The sequence below is a fragment of the Tachysurus fulvidraco genome, chromosome 6 (assembly GCF_022655615.1).
Source record: "Tachysurus fulvidraco isolate hzauxx_2018 chromosome 6, HZAU_PFXX_2.0, whole genome shotgun sequence".
In the NCBI taxonomy this organism is placed as follows: Eukaryota; Metazoa; Chordata; class Actinopteri; order Siluriformes; family Bagridae; genus Tachysurus; species Tachysurus fulvidraco.
Window position 1 is genome coordinate 13,794,054 of NC_062523.1, and position 21,666 is coordinate 13,815,719.

Sequence of the window (21,666 nt, forward strand, 5' to 3'; positions counted from 1 at the left end):
CATCTATACATATATATATATACACACGCAGGGTCATGGGGTAAAATAAAAGTTGGTTGATGGGAGAGACACAGGCAAGAGAATATATATATATATATATATATATATATATATATATATATCTTGCCTGTGTCTCTCCCATCAACCAACTTTTATTTTACCCCATGACCCTGCGTACTCAAGTGTTCACCAGGGTGCTGCTTTGTTGACAGGGGGCCATATGTGTATAGCCAGACATGAGCAGAGTGTTTGTCAAATCAGGGGGAGAGAGGGAGAGAGAGAGAGAGAGAGAGAGGAGCTGACTGACTGTGTGAAGAAGATAAAGGGTCACTCTGAGTACTGGACAGCAAGATTAAGGTTAAGCTTAGAGTTTGCCAGAGTGTCAGTCACATGGAGATCCAGCTAAAACCTGTGTGCATGACTTAGTAGGATTGCAAATAATCTCCTATACTGCATATAAGATTTTCTGAGCACACTATATCTCTTATCTTAATTATCACCATATTAAGCATCGACTAAATAACGTACTGTACCACATAAAACTCCTTCACGCATTGTTTTACTGTATGCTTTTAGACTGTTATTCTGTTTTAAAATGTTGATAGTCAAAGATCTACAAAGTCACCCTATCCCATTTGTACTTAGTGTTGAATAAAACATTTACACTCACAAAATGAGGTTCCTGAATTAAAGATTTAAAAAACATCACTGTACTCAGGGACTCATAAAGCTGCCGGCGCACTGATTAGTTATCTGCTGTGGTGGGGGAAAGGAAGAAGTGTTTTCTACTGTTAGGCCTGATGATTTGAGCTGTTTGGAGTCGATGATGTAAGTACTGTTAATAAATAGCAGCCGGTTTTCATATGCAAAAACCTCACAACTGTCGACTTCAGATTATTTTAAGTATCTCTAATTGCTGTGCATCTCTACACTGTTACAGATGATTATAGCAGCAGCGACGACAGCTCAGGTGTAAAAGACGGAACATTTATGAGCATGTCTGTGAACTTGCTGGTTTTCCAAAAAGGTTGTCTTCGTATAAAGTAAACAAAACAGGAACCTGTTCCCTTGCATTGGTGCAAGTGAACAGCGCAGGGCTGTTAAATACAGGTGGCAGGTGGTAAAGCTATCAGATTTTGGTGCTTTTCTCTAGAATGTCAAGATACACTTGTTTCCTTGCATGAGCCATAACAAGTTGATGCATGTAAATTTACATAAGATGTTCTGCTGTATTCTGTCATTTTCACTGCATATATAATGAAAGGAATAAAACAATGAGCTTTCTGTTAGAGAAAAATAATGGTTTCCGCTCCACACCACAATTTTATTTTTCCTCTTAAACCACAGAAAAGATTTCCCAAAGACTACAATTACAACGATTCCTTAAAGAATGGCAAATTACTTTATCATTTGTTTTAGCATATATATATATATATATATATATATATATATATATATATATATATATATATATATATATATATATATATATATAGCATGTAATCATTCCCTCAGCATGCTCTCTTTGTTCTTTCTCCTAAAGTTCATCACACAAAAAGAAAGAACAGAGTGGATTGCGTTTTCTGGTGTCTCTGTAACACGACCAAGTCCTCAAGTCCTGTTCTGATGACTCTTGTATCCAGAAAACTAACTCAATTAAGAAGCAAAGAGCTGACAATAGCGACTCCTTCTTTAATAATTAAATTGGTTTAGTAAACATCATAGCATTGATTATCTTCTATTAAGGTTTAAATGCTGTGGAGTGTGCACCATAGAAAATCCAGTGAGTGAGTTAATATACAGCAAAAGGTTATCTACAGTTATTATAGAAACAGGAAAGTACTGTATTAGTATGAGAATGTGATTTGACTTACAGCTGGAAATACCGTCATGGCTTCTGTAATAAAAAAATAATCAATATACATATATGTAACAGTGCTGCTATAGTTTGTTCCCAATTAAACTGGTAATAAAGACTTAATCCAAAGGGACAGTATAGCAGCAGGACTGTCTACACCTGTGACATCAGACGTCTGTCACAAGTGACCTTTTTATCATTCAACTATATCATTCATTTCCACTTACAATCCTAATCCTTACAGCCTACTTTTCCCCAACACACTGTAATCTGTTCTGTTCCCACTTGTTTTCTATATCTCTGTCTGTGGCTGCCATTTTCTCCTGATGCAAAAGAAGAAGGCAGATTGAGATGGAAGGTTCAGGGTGTGTAAGTCAGATATGGCTATGACAGGCGAGGAGGAGACTCAGCCTTCTCTTTCTCTCGACAGATAACACAGAGAATTTTTCACTTTATCCCTTCTTTGCTGGCTGAGATTTCCATGTCACGCCCCTACAGATGGCTGCTTGTCAGCTGAGTAGCTGATGTGCCGCTAGTCTGGTAGTAAACAAATATAGAAGTGAAATCCTTGCACGCGTATTTGGATTGCAGCTTAACTTGTGGCCCACATTCTCCCTGTAGCCTGCAGTGAATCGCAAAATTGAGTTTCATTTCATCAAGTCACGCCAGATCTGATACTTCCATGAATGTCCATCTTAAATTCTTAGATTGTCACTAGAACATTGGATTTAGCAGCGTGTGGGCGGTCATAGAGGATATTTTAAGGCTCAAATCAGATCAGTGATAACTGCTGTCATCCTAATCTGGGATTGAAGCAAATGAAGCTAATGCAACTGTCAATCTACTAAATCAGCAGTTTGTAGCATAACACAGCCGGAGGTGGAGATTTCATTAATGATCTGTGAAGTTTAATACACACAAACACACACACACGCGTCATGCACACATCCTGAATGAACTCTAAGCAGGATTGGGTAATGCCTCAATGAGTTTATGCATAAATATCATCCATCTTCAGCAACCACTCTATATTGGTCAAGGTTACAGAGTTTATTCAGGAAACACATGGGCACCGTGGGCACCACTCACACACTCACACACACACACACACACTCTCTCTCTCTCTCTCTCTCTCTCTCTCTTACTTTCTCTCTCTCACACACACACAGCTAGAGGCACATTAACAGAGCCGATCCACTTAGTTACATGGAGGCAGGAGGACACTGGATCTTTTCCACCAGTCACTTGTGCAACATAATAAGGCAGCTTGGAGAACATGCTCTATTATGTATACATGAGCTAACTGATGCTCACGATTGACTAGTGAGAGCAGGGCTAAAGATAATCTCTTGAACTCTCAGTCTAAGATTCAATCTTTGGATCTTTAAAGAATAAAGTGAACGCTTTAACACCCTTCAGCCCTAGCAAATGCTATTTGGCTTTTTTGCAGTTCAGTTTTTGAAGTCTGTTTATCTTCTACTAACCCAGCACTTCAGCATTAAGCTCAGATGTTGAGAACTGTGCTCCGTTAGAAAGCAGCTCAGTTGATTATAAATATGCAGCAAGGTGGTTTAAAGTCTGGCCACTTGTTTCTAACCCAGTTGTAACCCTGTCTGCCGTGCTACACCTCTAGAAGTACATCTTCTGTTTACTGGTGTCTAGTGAGCATTTGTGTAGCAGCTTCCCAGTCCTGCTGGCCTTGATGCTTCTAAGGGATTTAAAGAATGTATAAGTGGGGTGAATAAGGTAGTTATTAGCTTTTGCTCTGCTGTAACACTTTCAAGGAAAGTCTTTTTTTATTGAGCCAAGTAATTAAGCCTAGTCCAACTACTTAGTGGGTGGCTGGGCCACCATCCAAACTCACTCTCACTAGAGCTCTTGTGCTCCTTCCATCTAGTAAATGTTGATGAATAATCCCCATGTTACTGTTTAATTATTCACTTCATTATTATTGAAAGCACTGTAAAACCAGGAAGCATTTGACAGGTCTTTAATATTACTTATACAATTGTGAAAGAAAGGACCTATTAAGTGGATTTAGTCGAATTTAAAATAGGATTCTGTCAGACTAATAACTGAAGTGTGTTATCTAGTTTTCTTCCTAATAACTGTGGTATTTGATCAGTATAGCATATTTCCCAAAAGTTTGTGACATTAAGGCAAGAGATGTGTTTGATTTTCTAGTATACTGTTCCGTAAAATCCTTGTCTTGAACATGTCTAACGTCAGTAAAAAAGTAGATTTTTGTTTGTATTACATTTGCGCATGTACGCTTATATTGCTTCAAGCTTTGCATAATTTAAGATTTTAAATCCTAAAAGACAATTAACCTAGCTAAGATGATGTCTGTAAGAAATAACTTATTAATATGGAGTGTTTTGATTTGAGGTTTATTAGTTTATTTCCCCTGTTTATATTTTCTGACTCTTGCATCTTTTGGCTGTCTCTTGGTCAGATTGACATGCAGTTTGATCTGTGGATTTTCATTCTCTCTCCCTCTCTCTCTCTCTCTCTCTCTCTCTCTCTCTCTCTCTCTCTCTCTCTCTCTCTCTCTGTGTGTGTCTCACAGGAACTTAAAGAAGGAGTTGAATGACATACGGTTTGAATTCACGCCAGGCCGAGGTGAGGGCTGCTCTGAACACATTAGCATGCGAGGCCTGGTGCTCCCCATTGACACAGCTTTTTCATGGGGTGACTGGCATGATCACCCAGATGAGCTTTGTGTGTGTGTGTGTGTGTGTGTGTGTGTGTGTGTGTGTGTGTGTGTGTGTTCTTTGTGTTATTTAATAGCACTGATATTTGTTATAGGAACTGTTTGTATGAGTGGTTTCGTATTTTTACTATGTGTATTTGGATTTTTGGGGGTTTACACGTGTGTATTTTTATTTATTCTCTCCTTCTTGTCTCCTGATGTGATGTTATTTCCTTATAGATACTGCTGACGGTGTTTCTCAGGAACTGTTTTCTGCTGGTCTGGTCAATGGACATGATGTTTTAGTCGGTAATATCACAGGATATTAAAAATTAAACTTTAACTTACCCTCTAGCATTTATAGAACAATTAGATTTTCATTGTCTGACGTGTATGTTTCAGTTGCTGCAAACCTTCAGAAAATTGTAGAAGACCCAGTTACCTATAAAGTGTTGACCTTTAAACTGGTGAGTACTCCAAACACATAAAGCCCAGAATAAATATAATGACCTAATTGAACATTTGTTTATCATTTTGATTCTTATGTGTTCGAAATCATGAGCCAGCTCGAAAGAAATTTTGCAACCCTTTTTATCAGTAGCGTGAAATAAAATAAATCAAGTAAGATTGGATTTTTTTTAATACCCTTTGCCACTAAGTGGAGGAGTTCCTCGTTATCTCAGGAACGAGCGTGAAATGCTTTTAGGATTTATATAGAATTATCAGTGTATCTAGTATTATATTTTGGACTTGATCTAGACAGAGTCAAGGTCACAGCAAGGTAAATTATAATGATTTAAATATTAATGGGCTTCTGAGTGGCACAATAGAATAAATTTCACTGTATTGTCAGGAGATGGTAAGTTTAAATCCATGGCTTGGTGTCCATGGAGCAATTGGCCGTGCTCTCTGGGCAGAAGGGACTGTATAATCTCTACATTCTGTCAGATCTTGACGTCTGTGATCATGGGCATCTGTGAGCTCATGTATGTGGAAAAGTTCTGATGGTGCTTTCTGATGGAAAATTATGCTGCCCTGTGATGCAGCCTGAGCTGCAGTTTGAAAAGATTCGGCCGGCTGGCTTCACATACCTCTGAGTGAGGAATCTGTTGACCTTGACCTTCCCTGATTGCTAGCTTTCACGTAACGGGTGGGAACTGGCAGACAACCAGATTGACACTGCAGAGAGAAATCTTGCCTCTGTGAGGTACTTGTGGGCAAATGAGCATCATAACCATCTCTCTTACTAAAGACATACAGAATATTTTTTTACTGTATTTATGATAGATGCTATTATATATTATATTTCCCAAAGTGGATGATGCACATAGAACATCTGAGAGATTTTTTACACTATTCCAGTCACAAGGTTTCTAAGCTGTTCGCACCTTCGTGCACTGGCCTGTGACGAGAAAGCAAACACAATGCACTTTTTAGAGCAAGCTGTAGTCGCCGGAATGAAAAACAGTTCACAGCCACATGCAGGCATTTCTTCCAAGCTAGAATTGTTAGGCAATTTAAAGTGCAGAAACGGATGTATAATTTGTCATTATAACACTCTTTTCCATAGTATTACCTAATTCGGTTCTGACTTATAATGCAACATGTCTCTTCAGCAGTGTTATTCCTGTATAAACTCTGATACTCTTGACTCTATAAACATGACTGAAAAATGGTCATAATCTAGTTTTAATGTGTATATCTGCATGCTGACATTATCTTTTGACAGCCTTTATACAATTAAACTCGCATCAGTTAAAGAAGAATGCATTAGTGTGAATCCCACTGAGCCCAAACATTACATTACTTCTATACGGATTATGAATGTTGTAGTCTCTGTCATCACAGATGTTTTTGTAGGGAGATATTCTAGATACAGCGCTACAGTAGACAAATGATGGCGTGGTTCCTCTGTAGAAAGATATTTTTCTTTTCTATGATGCTTCTCTTGCCGCCCGTCGTACTTCCAGCGTCATTATGATGCATGTGTTCTGAGCACCATGTGATCCAAGACTATACAGTGTTCCAGTGTGGGAGTGTAAGAGGAATTAAATACATTCCATAGATTGCAGTGAATGTGCAATATGGTCCAGACCATTTTTAATTACTCCTTTAGATCACTCCTTTGAGCATTGCAGTGGAGGTAAACAACATCTGTGCTGTAGTGCACTCTCCGATCCTCTGTGCTGGAATGTTTCTCCAGCAGCTGCCCGTTTCCTCTGGCAAATCACAGCTTATCTACTCAAGGGCTCTTTCTGAAAGCACACGTCTATGCCCGTTTAGTGATGAGAGCAAACTAACGTGTTTGATCATCCGTTAATCTAGTGCAAGTCTAAAAGGTACGTTTATAAGGAGCGGCTCTATGAGAATGTTAGATCGGGCATCTTTTAAACATCGTTCATATCGTTTAACCAAACCAAAATTTGCAATAGTTGATGAAAACTTGGACAATTCATAGAACAACAAAATCTTGGCAATTTATAAGACTCCTATTAGAGTTTAGCATTATTTCATAACCTGCCATTGTTTTTCATATACAGTGAATATAGAAGAAAATCTACACACTGCTAAAAGTACATTCCACTTTTAATGTGATATTACAACCTGGTTGTGTGCACACTGCTTAACACAATTTGTTAAAGCACCTTTTGCTTGTCTATTTGGTTATAAGTCTAGCATCTTAGCATCTTGTTTTTGCAAATTTATTCCACTCTTCCTTGCACAAATGCTCGAGATCTCTCAAACTGTGAGGTTATATCATGTGCACAGCTTTGTTCAAGTTATTCCACATGTTGCTGATAGCATTTAGAGCAGGGCTCTGACTGAGCTAGAGAAGAAGAAGCTCAAAGTTTCGGAATGGCCATTTCTTTGTTAACTCGGATTTGTGCTATGGATCATTATCATGCGTGAAGGTGCAATATCTCATCATCTTCAGCAGCCTGCAGGTGTTGACTTGATTCCCACTGATTCCCACTACCTTGACTAAAGGTGGATGTCATAGCTTAGTAGGTAAGGTGTTGGACTACTGATCAGAAGCTTGTGAGTTTGAATCCCAGGTGAACAAAGCTGCCACTGCTGGGCACATGAGCAAGATCCTCATCTGTAGAAATGAGATAAAATGTAAGTCGCTCTGGATAAGGGGGACCGCCAAATCCCGTAAATGTAAAACCCTAGTCCCAGCTGAAGAGAAGCAGCCGCATTGCATGATGATGCTGGCACCACCATGGGTTTGGTGTTCTTTGGGTGATGAGCTGTTATGGCTGCTTAGGAAAATTTACTTTGGCCTCATCAGACAATACAACGTTTTGCCACATGGTCTTGGGTAAGCATATGGTTTTGGGTTTCTATGTAAAAATTAGCCAGGTTTAGATATTTGTTGTTTGGATGTTTGTCTCATGCAGGGAGGGACCAGTGCTTTTGAGATGTTGCTGTAGATCTCTTGGCAGCCTCCCTGGTAAATCTTCTCCAGTTTTGGAGGGACGTCCTATTCTTGGTGATGTCATTGTTGTGCCCCACTTTCTCCACTTGTTCATGATGACCTTGACTGTCCCATGATACACCTCATTTCTTTTGGAACTTCTTTTTTACCCTTCTCCTGATTGATGTCTTTTGACAATGAGATCCCAGCTTTATTTGGGGTTTAATCTAAATCGCCATATCATTGATATGATAATTATAGTCATTAATATAATCATAGGTAATTGCTCAGAATGAACCAATCACCTTCAAACTCATGTACAAAAGTAGTCACATGACGTGTTATGCAACCATAATGCAACAGTGCACACTTATGCAACCAGGTTATAGTAAGATTTTTTTGTTCTTTTCAAATATGTTTGTTTATTATTTGAACTTTGTTGGTTGTTATAAGACATTCAAGATATAAATATCTGACAATTTATCCTTGTATAAAATTCATATAAAATGTTTTTTTTTTTTTTTTTTTACTGGCACTGTTTTCTCAGATTAGACTCTGATTTTTGCTGCTGACAATTTTAAAATCAATACTTATTTACAGCGGTATTTTTTCTTTAGGCTGCATTGTTTTATCCCAGATATTTTTAATTTTATTTTATTTTATTTTTGCACTTGAAAGTAAGTGATTATATTTAAAGGCAGTGTGGTCTGCTGTCAGTGAATTTCAAAAACTCGGTTTCTTTATTTTGTAAAAATAATTAATAAAATGTATATATTTCTAATTTGATATTAAATAAAACAATATTCATTTTAATGTTTTAAATTTCTAACCAGGCAAACTTGGAGCTGTGAACTACACACAGGTAATTTGTATAATCTGAGTAGGAGGCCAGAAAATGGATTTAAGCAGCTGCGTAACCCTGCGTAAGTCTGAACATCCTTGTGTAAATTTCCTTGTGTAAATCTTCATGGACTTAAAATGTCAAATCTGAAAATGGCCCATAAAGTGAAATCTAGCAGCTGCAGTCAGTACAGTGCTAAGGAGCAGTGTCTGTGTGAACATGTTTGATAGGGCATCTTTTGTTCACATTACTCCATCATGCAGAATGTGAAAGCGAATCACACATTTACTCTGCTACATCAGGCTGAGATGATATATCTATGATTGTGCAGGTGCACACGCAGTAAATATGTTCCGCTTTCCTGTTTTCTCTCACTGTAATTCATAACGTTTCACCGGGCGGATTTATGTGATGTGCCATTGCATTGCGCTCTCTGCAGCACAGTGTTGTCCTTATTGGCTGACTGTAGTCAAAGGGAAAGTGTCAACAGATATGAGTTTTTCATCACTGGCCCTTTCAGCTTTGTGAAAACACACCCACAATTCTCCCAGCCTGGCTGTAAATTGTTTAGTGCTGTCTTGCCAAAATCTGCTGTTCCATCTATGTGAGGCAAAGTGTGTGAGAGCAAGATCGATCACCCCTCCGGCCCTCTGCAGCGTCTCAGAGTGTGTGTTAGCTGTGATAAGGACCACCGCTGCACACACACAGAGGCTGTACTTTGCATACCAAAGCAGAGACCAAGCCTTTCCAGACGGAAGAATTGTATATTTGTTGATGATTTTCCACCTGTAGTTTTCTCTCCTGCTAATACAGGCATTACTTTGTTCCCTCTCATTTTGGAAGTTTTGGCTTTTATCGATCAGTTTCTTACAGCTTCTCGTAACAGGTGCCAAAAAGAAAAAAAATAAATCAATATGACACAAAGGCCCACTGTGTGAGCTGCTGAGGTTAATAATAATTTTACCTTTTTATCTTAACGTTTTTTTATTTTTTGTTTTTAAACCTACAGCAACTTAGAAATGAATGTAAATGAAAAGAATCCTCATTTCATGTTAGACCAGCACGATTCAATTGGATTTCCAGAGATGTGGAATCATCCACGCTTTGTTTGGAAAACTCATTAGAAGTGAGCTCTAGGTTTGTGCTTGAGCAGTACAGGAGGTTGCTCAGTGCGAGTGTGTGCCTGTGCTTTCTTTTTTCAGTCAGGAAATCAGGTCTGAAAATAGATGTGCATGGGTCATGCATCATCTGTGGGAACCATAAAGTGCTGAGCAGAAGCAGAATGAATGGATCCAACGCAACAGCACTCCTCCACCTCTTCATCTGCAGCATATAACACACACACGCACACTGATCCTTTCCTATTCCCCAAAACTATACTTACAGTAAAGACAAACAGTAGGTTGGTTTTGTAGGTAATCAAGAATGCCAACACTTAAACGCTTCTCTTAATGCCAGCCCTGTGCTAGTCTCAAACCGTTAGCTGAATGTCTGATTCATATGAAGCACAAAATTGTAAACACATGAGTTTTGAAGTAGTCATCCGATTGGTTGGATTTTACAAGATTTCGGTGAGACGCACGTCTCTATTTCCCTCGTGTTTATGGGAAGCAGCTGAACACTGGGTTTTTCAAATGATGTAAAGTTACATCATTGTATACGTTCTCATTAATTTGCAGGACTTTCCTTTCACCCCGTTACATTTTCCTGCCTCTATACATGACGCTGAACAAAATGTACTGTGATCGATTGCTTTACACGTCAGTCAGGAAGGTCCTTGTCTGTCCTTGGCTAATAATTGCTGCTACTGGTCCCAGAAATTCCACCGTCAGTCTGAAGGTCTGGCTACAGGAGACTAGCTAGCTTTTAATCTTTCCCACATCCTCTACTAGTGTACTGTATAGGCTAAAATTGCTAGGTGTCAGAACTGACAATTGTAGTGCTGCTATCCTAAAGACTTGTACTAAAGCGTCTTAAGTTTTTTCTTCTTCTTTAAACTGTGACTGTGGTAAATAACTGAAAGCTGAATTTCCAAAAGTGAAGCTGTATGTGTGATCTATTACTTTGAGATTAGCGATTATAAATACAAATGAACATGACCATTGGACATTCAATGAAACAGGGAGGGTATAGTATATATCCTGAATAACTGCTGAACCTGATTTTTTGTGTGTGTGTGTGTTTGTGTGCGTAGGCATCTGGCTGTGACAGTACAGAGATCCCTGACGAGGTGAAGCTAATTGGCTTTGCCCAGCTCAGTGTTACCTGATGGCGTACCTTCTGAGGGAAGAGGAAGAGGATGGGATGAAGAAGAGGGTTTTGATCAGAGAGACTGAATGCTGAAGAAAGTGAAGACTGGTGTTTAGATGCCATCTCCAGCTTACTCCCAACTCAAGCTCCTCTCTCAGCTCTATCCTCATTTTAATTACCTTCTAACTGTCAATAACTAAGCACTCTGTCAACAACACACACACACACACACCGTCAGCAGCCTTTGCCCTACATTCTGCTCATGCAGTGTCTTTCCTCAACATTCCACCTCCCTTTTCCCCTCAGCCCTGCTAACTTGATGCTCTCAGGTGGCTACAGCCAGCAATCACAAACAAAAAAAAGAATTAGCGTTTATCTCATAATAATTGTTACATTTGCACTCAGCAAAACTATTATTATTATTATATTATATTATTTATTTATTTTTTATTGGGAAAAGATATTATTTTCATTTCCTTGTTTTGAAAGATGAACTTTTTTGATGCGCACATTTACACTGCAAACCTTGATGTTAGGTCGGTTAATTTAAGTCCTCCTTTCTTCCAAATGTAAGTTATTTCTGAAAAAAAAAGCACATTATTATTCATGATTCTATAATGAATACTGTTTTAAAAGTGAACTTTACCGTACTGTATGTACAAAATATTTAATCCACTATAAATGAATGAAACCGTTTCCCCCACAGGGAGTAGGAGGCGAGAACCGAATGCTGCCATGTGCATATGTACTTGCTTATTTTTCAGGACAGTGTTGACGCTTAACTGCTAGAGGTGCCTTGTTCATTAATCCGTGCCTAAGAACACAGGTAACATGCCGAAGCTGTTTAAAGCATAGACTGCTTTATGTTGATCAACCGAGCGGAATTGCTTTGCAGCTGATAGCTCCATTTAAAAGTATTTTCACTGGCAAACTGCTTATATTGAAAAAAAATGACAGCTTTAAAGCACTTTTATTTTGGATTGTGCAATGTACACATGCTTGTCCCCTGGAAAAACCTCCTGATTTCACCTCGAAAGCTTTGTTTTACAACAGGAAGCTCATTGTAACTGTAATGCACCTGAACTGTGATATGATGGGGGGGAAAAGCCAGCTGCCGAGTAAAAAAAGTAGCTGTAATATCCCACTGCATTAGCCAGCATGCATCTGTCTGATTTTTATAACAGAAGGAGGTTCATAACCAAATAATGATTACTGTCTGGGAGATTAGTCATGATTCCAGAACCAAGTACAGTAATTCCAGATTACTCCATTTTCAACTGTACTTGAAAACATATGCTTAATATTACAATAAATATTATTTTATGAAATTGTGTTTCTTTGGCATCTCTGCACTCTATTAAACATTCTTTGGCATCTCTGCACTCTATTAAACTCTTTCAGCAAAATAGCAAAGAATAAAGGGGCGGTTATTAACAGTCCGGACGGCCAGGCGCTAGAATTTAGAATTTTTTTTTTAAAGATGGTGATTTTATCTTAATTGAACATAATTCATCAAGCAAATTAGTTATTAGATTATTATCAAGTCAAATTAAATTACTCACCCACTCGTCACCACGGCTTTGTAGAGGCTTTTCTGGACTGTAGGCCAGTCGGGGTGGTGTTGTTCATCACTGCGTATAGCACTACAAACGCCGGTGCAATGATTGAGCTGGCTCATATATTTCATGTTTAAACGAGTGTGATTCTGTAGGATCAATAATGTTTTAATGTACTAGCATTATCTTCATGCACACAGTCCCATAAAAACAGCCATTCCTGGTCTGAAATAGCCACTCTGTCTCTGAGTGCATCTCATAGCCACATGCTGAAAATCCCAAAGATTGAGTCAATTTGTCACTGGTAGTAAGAGAGTTTGGTGATGGGTTTACTTGTGATCACTTGGCTTTCAGCCAAATGACATTGTTTGCCAGGGCTAGAGGCAGGCGAGTCCTTCAGGGTGGTGAGCTATGGTGAATTGTGAATTGGAGAAGTTGGCTACAAACTGAGAGTGTGCTTTTGCTCTTTGAAGCACTTTATCACACTGTAGAATTTCACCTTCCTCACATGTTTAATATGGAAATGATTCTACACTAGGTGGTTGGCAGACACCTGCAGACCTGCTGCAATCTTCTCTGTAGCTGGAAGCCAAAAGCCATTTATGATCGCATAATCAGAAGATAAAGACTACTCGAAGGAAATGCGCATGTGGTAATGATAATGAAACCTCTAAATCAGTGCTCTTAAAATGCACTCAGCTCAAGGCAAGAAAAAATGTCATACTCAGAAATGACATAAATGACAGTCTGCAGTCTAAACCAGGGGCTGTTTTCAGAAAGGATCTTGAGAATTGAAAAAGTGGGGTATATTCATCTTAAAACGATTACACCAACGTTTTTTTCCCCTAGTAATTCACCAAGCATTTTAGCACTAAAAGAAGGTCTTAAGGCTGTGAAAACTCAGTACACCACAGGACTCAGTCAGAAGGATTGAATCTCATACCAATCTATGAAATCGTGCTTGAAAACAAGCTTCGTGCTAATTATTTAAGTATTTCAGTGATTTTACGTTTATGGCATTTAGCAGACGCACTTATCCAGAGCGACTTACAGTATATTTATCTCATTTATACAGCTGAGCAATTGAGGATTTATGGGTCTTGCTCAGGGGCTAGCAGTGGCAGATTGGTGGCCCTGAGATTTGAACTCACAGTCTTCTAATCAGTAGTCCACCCCCTTAACCACTAAGCTGACTTTTCCGTTTGTGGAAATGTGAAGCAGTAAATATACCTCCATTATATAATTACGTAAACGTTTCTTCCCACATGACAACTACACAAAGGTTCAAACAAGTACATCCTTTTTTCTGTCTGTCTGTCTGTCTATCTGTCCACTGACATGACAGATGGGATTCTTGTTCGTATTGTGCACAATATTTACAAACTGCTAAAACAGACAATTTGTCAATTTGGGTGATTAGGTAAAAATAAAAAAAAAAACTTGTATTTTTGAAAACACATCACCTTTAATAAGCACTCTAAGTAATTTCTTTAGTATCCTACTCAGAGCATTGTTGAATCTTGTGCACAGGAACATACCCTGGGGTGACACCAGTCCATCACAGAGCAACATGCACTCGTTCACCAATACATTTCCACCTCATCTTAGCACAGGCCATTCACCAGCCCATGAGTTTGAGAATTGGGAGGAGTTCTCTACAGACAGTAACCCAATCTCAGGATCGAACCGCAGACGGTGAATGTGTATGACATTTTGTTTTGGGTTATGTATTACCACACAGGTCAATCCTGGTCAATATTAATTCAGGAAGCAGGCCCTCAGCTACAGCAATGGAATCTAAGCCAACTTTCCATCTTAGTTCAGGAAATCTGTAGTAAACCTTCTTTTCAGCAGTTTCATTAAAAGTTTTTAAGGAGAAACTCTTGGGATCTTTTAGTGCTGCTTATGAAACCTCAGTCAGATAAAATACACAATAAGTACAGCCCTAGAAGCCACGAGGGAATTAATACACAGTAAATGCAAACAAATTTACAAGCAAAGTCTAAGTGGGATCAGAGTTCTTGCATGCAAATGAATGAACATGATGAAAAAGAAAAATACTTAAAAGAAACTGCTGTATGTTTGCATTTTATGTTAAAAACAAACTTCACAGTATAATACAACGATACAACAACCTCCCATGGGGACAAGGTTTCCCAGTATTTATGCTTTTCACAATTAAATGTCACAAATTGTCCAATATTATGAGTGAATAAAAAAATAAACACAGGAAAATTAAATTTTGCCCCCACGATTAAATTTTAGAAAATATAACATTTCCACAGTCCAGTCATTTTAGGTAAAGTTCTTCTTCTAGATGAATATGTAACATATACATGATAAACATTCCTCCAAGGAACGTCTTTACAGTGCCTTTTACCAAATACAGTAAATGCGTCTTATAGGATACTTAGTACTAAGTGGTAAGTAATCAATATATAATATGCATATGCAGCAATAATACAAAGATGAACCAGCTGGATCTGAAGTAATTATTGTAGCTAAGCATCAACTACAGAAATAAATAAAATTTTGTTATAACTGTTATTATAAATTATGAGTTATACATCTTTACATTTTTTTTTTCCAGAAAAGGATTCTTCTTTCAACACACCAACATGTAAACAAACAGAACCCAGGTGAAACAAAAGCATCTGTTAGAATATATATATATATATATATATATATATATATATATATATATATATATATATATATTAAACATTATTAGTTTTATCACTCGTCATTAGTGCTGATTACATCAACACTTTAATTACATCCAACAAAATGATGTGCAGTGGAAGGACATTCATGTTTGGTTTTATCTACTGTAACTCAGAGTGCACCTTTGTTGAGCTGATGAGCTGAATTACTACAGTGCAGAAGATTGTTTATGCATGAATTAGCATTTAAGGTACTCAAATAAAGCACACCGCAGCCTTTGCTAATGCATGTAGACTGGCACAGCAAGAACACACGCTGTCAAAATATTTATCAGTGTACTTCACAGCTGCACATCAACAGTAGCATCTTCTTCACTCTTAGATGGTCTTGACCTGAACTTCACCTACTTTACTTACAAGCGGCTCAAGGCGTCGCAGGTTGTTCATGGGGTTTTGGGGTTAAGGAGAATTTTGTATAGATTCTTTTTATGTATAAAAAAACCCGAAGCAGATATAGTATTCAGACAGAGAATCCCTCAGGAGTTCCTAACATTTGAGGTGTTTCTTGCTGGACATGTCGTTCCATATGCGGTGTATCTCTTCAGGAGAGATTTGGTGCACCGTGATGACTCGACGGTACCTGCAGAGGCTGTAAGCCATTTTCCAGTGATTGAAGCCACTGTTCTGATACGGGTGAATGCCAAGCTTCCGTAAGCAAACGCCTACGTAAACGTCCTCCAAATGAAGCAGACGGGTGTGAAGAGAAGTCTTATAGATCAGTTCAGCCACGTCTGCTGAGAAGACATAGCCTGTGCCAGAGCAGAACGGTGGGTACTTGCTTTCTGGGTACAGGTCTCTGGGCATGTACCACTTACTGCGCATGTCCCTAATAGGTGAGCCATTTATGACATAGCCGGTGAAATACCTCCGCCTGGGCTTGGTGTCTGGTTTTAGCAATTTGTACACCAGGTTGTCCATGTTGACGAAAATGTCACTATCCGTCTTCATCACGTACTTGGCCTGGTTGCAGAAGGTGGCCACCCAGCGCATTCCCATCAGCGTCTTTAGAGTCAAGTTATGGTAGGAATCCACAAAGTCCTCCACTACGATGTCATGGAAAATCTGACTCTCTTGCTCCACCATCTGATTCAGCATGCCATCTGTGCTGCGGCCAAGGAGGAAGAGTGTTATAATGCGAAGGTCACTGAATGTGCTCTCGTCGCCCCAAGTTTCTCGAATCGCTTGCCGGGCATCAAACTCTTTGTGTGTTGTGCTAATGAGTATCACCAGGAACGGCACGTTGGTCTCACATTTCTTAGGCTCGTTAATTATGAAATCGAAGGCGTGGGGGTTTAGCGGGCGGGTTCGTATGTTGTTAAAGGTGGTGTTTGCGGTTCTTTGTGGCTTAAGGGTTTTGCGAGCGGGCGCAGTCAGCTGCCCAACTAATGATGTTGTGGGTCTGGATATGCTGAGATACCACAGGGCACTTGCCCAACAAACAACCGTCAGCACATAGAGACATGAGACTTTTGAAGGCATTATGGAGCGTTTTATGTGTGTTTAGGTTGCTGAACATCAAGTAGCATCCTAGCCATTAGTAATGGAGCTTCAGGCAAAACAGCGCAAGGCTGCATCTGTGTGCCGCTTGATATGAATTGTCAGTTACTAATGGCTTTGGAGTAAAATTAAGCTATTCTCTCTCTTCATGCAGCGGTTGCACAAAGTTGTCAAAAGCCTCTGAACTTTCCTTCCAAGAATCCTCCACATGTTCCATGGAAAAGCTGGAAAACACAAACACACGTTAACTTTAAACGCTTTAAATCTTAGCATTCCAATGCAGTAAAACACTTTCATTTAATAAAGAGAAAAGTACAGATTATTATTTCTGAACCAACTCTTTACAGCTCATGGAAATATAAAAATCTGCCATAGCACCAAGCTTGAACCAAAAGGTAAAGTGAACATAAACCCTACAGAGAATTTGGTCAGGTTTTAAGTCTAGTCACAAATACACCAAGCAAACAGACTCTAGAGAAAGGACAGATTGCACATATTGTGTTGCTATGCACTACAGATTTGTCACTACACACACTATCAGCTTTTCTTTATACACTCGACACATTAATGGCTCTATTTTTGTGACGACACACATAATTTCCTGCTTAATTATGCTGAGGTGGTGCTATTTTAGTTGGGCACAAGCCAGTTTTTTTTCTTCTATCAACTTCCCTCAGATACTAAAGTCCAACAGCGATCACAATTATTTTAATCCGTAACAAATAAGAACAAACAAGTCGGTTGCGGCAACTAAACAGCAGCTGTTAAAGCCGCACACAACCTTCTACGTTAACTGGTGTTTAAAACCGCACCAGATGTGACATGCACTAGAAAAACATACACTCGTTCATCCTGCTGTGTTTATAATGTATCCAAATCCAACAGAACATCAGTCTATTAAAATAAGCAGCTTATTTATGTAACAAGGAATATGGATGCTGTCGAGATCCCAAAGAAGAGGTTATGAGTTCATTTTGTACTTTTACAGATTGTTCTCATTATGCTGCATGTTCTCTTGCATGACCTTTCCTTTTAAATATCCTGCTCTCAAAAACTGACGGAAAGCATCGAGCCGCTGCACCTAATGCTAACAACCTGTACAGAAATAAACGTGTACATGACTGTAAGTGGAATTGGTTTACACTGTCGAAGCTGGTGAGAAGCCTCATGTGATGTACAGAAAAATCTTAGGAATAAGATTTAATTCCTCAGTGGTTTGGTGTAAAAGACTAGACTTGGTGCTAGAGATTGTGTTTTGTGAAAACAGAATTCTTACCAGATCTTCAAACATGTTATGTAATCAGATATAAAGTAATTAGTACCTATATCCAGGGATCCTGGACAATTTGGTATTTATGTTGTTTTGGAAACTATTCCAGTAAATCTAGCTAACATGATGTTTTAATTGCAGACCATCTTAAACACATGAATTTTATGGCAGGAAGCCATGGCTGGAGGAAACACACTGTGTGTGTGTGTGTGTGTGTGTGTGTGTGTGTGTGTGTGTGTGTGTGTGTGTGTGTGTGTGTGTGTGTGTGTGTGTGTGTGTGTGTATGCACGGCTTGTAAACCCTCCATCATTCTGTCTAAATTCATCATTACCATTCTGCACGCTTTCTTTTTGTACCTTTCAAGCTCTGCAATAAACTGATGTCTATTTTTTTCCAGACGCTAAAAAAGGTCCAGTTCCATGTGTCCAGCTCTGAGTTCCACTGTCATGTGTACACTCTGATGATTAACGGCTCATATAAAAAGGTGACATTCAGGAATCTGAGGTGAATCTGAAGTGTCATTAATATTTCTATATTGAACTAAGCTATACGTCTGTGATTACATGTTACAATATTGTGGGTGTTTACAGAGTTTTCCCATCCTTTACATACTGAAAGCCAACAGTGTTCTGACTAATTAATATCAGTCTCACAACCAGAAAATTATTCATTGATGGATGGATGGACTTTATAATAAGTGAAAACGTCTAATGAGTCGATTTCATGTCAATTACAACTGCAATGATTTAAAATTTTAATTGATTGTGGATTTCGGACCAAGAAAAAAAAAAGCTACAGAAGAAGTAAATCGTAACTCAGCATGTTATCATTTAATGGTGTGTTATGTACAGAAATGAGTTCATCCGAGGCAGTGACACAGTGCTCAATATACTGTAAAACTGCTGTTGCTGTAACTAATACTTGTATTCTACATATGTGGATTGAGTGCTACATTGACTTAACATGTATTATTGTGTCATTGGGTGAATAAATGGCTCCTGCAATTAAAGAATAACAAAAAAAAAAACCACAACAAAGACCATAAATACTGTCAATTGGACTATGTGTGATTGCTAATGAAACCAACAAAATAAAGCTTCGGTCCAGAAATTTACAGTCCGAAGGCATCGCTGAAGCCCTGAAATGAAAAATTGCTCTGTAGCCCTACATAAGTATTTTATTCTGTCCTTTGTGAAAGTCAGCCCTTATCGCTCTGTGCTTTCACTCTGCCAGCTTCTTTGGTTTTGCTTCATTGTTTCAGTTTCAAATGCTTTGTGGGTTGCGCTGTGTTTGCCGTAAAACAAATGACAGCTTATGAGAGAGAAATAAGTCACTGTAGTCTGTGTGCTTTAAACTGTGCAGAACAGTGACGCTGGGTTTGTGTTGGTTAAGAATGAAATGCTATCAGACTTGATGCTCAATAGAACTCAGGAAATTGGGTTGGGACACGCATGGTTGAGTTGGTAAGTATGAGCTGAAATGGGAGTAAACAAAGTGTTTATTTACAGCAAAACAAAAGTTTGACTCTTCTCGCCACAGTCACACATCTTCATAACACGGTTATTTCATAACCAACACTTTTCAGTGATGTTTAATCAAACTTCGATCATCTCTTTGTCTCCACTGTTTTGTTGTGCAAAGCCCGCTGGAAGAATAAATGCTGGTGTGTCACTTCTATTCAGACACTTTTAGAAAAGAAGGAGAAAAGAACAGAGTAACTGGAGCTTTATAGAGCATCACACATTGATTTCAGGGTCTAAAATACTCTGCATTGGATAAGAAAAGCTTTTTACATGATTAGATGTGACATAGAAAGTGAATGTTTATTATGTTATCTTACACGACAGATGCTGAACGAAAATGAAATTTCACCAAACAATTTAAAAAACTTTTCAATATCTTCTGTGGTGACAATGTAAATTGATGTTAAAGCTTAAAGACAATGTACCTCTGTGTGTGTGTGTGTGTGTGTGTGTGTGTGTGTGTGTGTGTGTGTGTATATGTCTGTGTGTGTGTCTATACGTCTATGTGTCTGTCTATACGTCTATGTGTGTGTGTGTGTTTGTTTGTGACTCTGTGTGTGTGTATATGTCTGTGACTGTGTGTGTGTATATGTCTGTGTCTGTGTGTGTGTCTACACGTCTATGTGTATGTGTGTGTGCGTGTTTATGTGTGTGTTTGTTTGTCTGTGTGTGTGTGCGTGTATATGTCTATATGTCTGTGTGTCTGTCTATACGTCTATGTGTATGTGTGTTTGTTTGCGTGTGTGTGTTTGTGTCTGTGTGTGTGTGTATGTCTATATGTCTGTCTATACGTCTATGTGTTTGTGTGTGTGTGTATATGTCTATGTGTTTGTGTATGTGTGTGTATGTTTGTGTGTGTGTGTATGTGTGTGCATGTTTGTGTGTGTGTGTGTGTGTGTGTGTGTGTATGTATGTGTGTACGTGTGTGTGTGTGTGTATGTGTATGTGGTTGTGTGTGTGTACAGTATATACAGTATGTCTATGTGTGTGTGTGTGTGTGTGTGTGTGTGTGTGTGTGTATGTGTGAATGTTTGTGTGTGTGTGTGTGTGTGTGTGTGTGTGTGAGTGTGTATATGTATGTGTGTGTATGTGTGTGTGTCTGTGTGTGTATGTGTGTGTGTTTGTGTATGTGTGTATGTGTGTGCATGTTTGTGTGTGTGTACATACAGTATGTCTATGTGTCTGTGTGTGTATGTGTGTATGTGTGTGTGTGTGTGTGTGTATATACAGTATGTCTATGTGTCTTTGTGTGTGTATGTTTGTGTGTGTGTGTGTGTGTGTGTGTGTGTGTGTGTGTGTGTGTGTGTGTGTACATGCATGTAGTAGTAGTTAGAGACGAGGGTGTTAGTGATAAAACTGTCTGTCACATTAACAAACCAAGGCACAGCAGGAGGGCAGCTGCTCGAATCCAACACATTATCTTTAAAGAAAAGATTTAGATCCACCCAATCTGATCACCCACTGGACAGCCAGTATGATTAAAGGGAAGACTGTGTGCCACAAGAGCACACACACAGGGAGATAACAGCAGAAGGGCTACAGATGTTTTTCTCAATCAGAGCCTGTTTATCAGACAGTTCTGTCAGTAAAAAGAGATAAAGAATTCTGACGGGTTACAAAAACAATCAGTGCTGAAAGAAGAAACAGCAGCAGACAGACACTTTCCATCTCACACCAGCACAATGGATTGTGTTTGAAATCCAATCAAATTCAGAAGCATGTTTATGAAAAGCAGTTTGGGTAAAAGCCTGGATTCAGCTATTGACTGTGGCTGGAAGTCTGCGACGTTCAGGACCGTGTTTATTCTCACACTCCATGAGTAATGAAACGCCTGATCTCTGACCTGCAAGCTCCAGAATCTCTTTTTTTTTCATTACCTACTGTATGTAATTACCACTAGACAAATTTCATATCCCATTATGTCCACTTTCCTCCTCTTGTAATTGAACACATTTATCAGCCCAGTCTTCTCTTTGAGAACTTCATTAAAGCACTTTTTACTTAGATTTATGAAATGAAAAAGGCAGTGCATATAAAT

The 21,666-nt window shown here is 38.8% G+C and overlaps 2 protein-coding genes across 4 annotated transcripts in view; one reads left to right on the forward strand and one right to left on the reverse strand.

Annotated features, from left to right (window-relative positions):
• Window positions 1-12,387, forward strand: part of stk39 (serine threonine kinase 39) — a 32,076-nt gene extending 19,689 nt beyond the window's left edge. For 2 of the 3 annotated variants that reach the window (XM_027164757.2, XM_027164758.2), the window contains 4 exons: window positions 4,428-4,480; window positions 4,791-4,859; window positions 4,953-5,017; window positions 11,004-12,387. In XM_027164757.2, the coding sequence (XP_027020558.1) occupies window positions 4,428-4,480; window positions 4,791-4,859; window positions 4,953-5,017; window positions 11,004-11,078 (262 nt within the window). In that variant the 3' untranslated portion in view covers window positions 11,079-12,387. The other variant, XM_047815203.1, reaches the window with a different exon arrangement.
• Window positions 12,388-15,342: 2,955 nt separating this feature from the next.
• Window positions 15,343-21,666, reverse strand: part of b3galt1b (UDP-Gal:betaGlcNAc beta 1,3-galactosyltransferase, polypeptide 1b) — a 102,763-nt gene continuing 96,439 nt past the window's right edge. The window contains exon 3 of the mRNA XM_027164876.2: window positions 15,343-17,059. Within this exon, the coding sequence (XP_027020677.1) occupies window positions 15,825-16,817 (993 nt within the window). The 5' untranslated portion in view covers window positions 16,818-17,059 and the 3' untranslated portion in view covers window positions 15,343-15,824. The remainder of the gene's footprint in view (window positions 17,060-21,666) is intronic.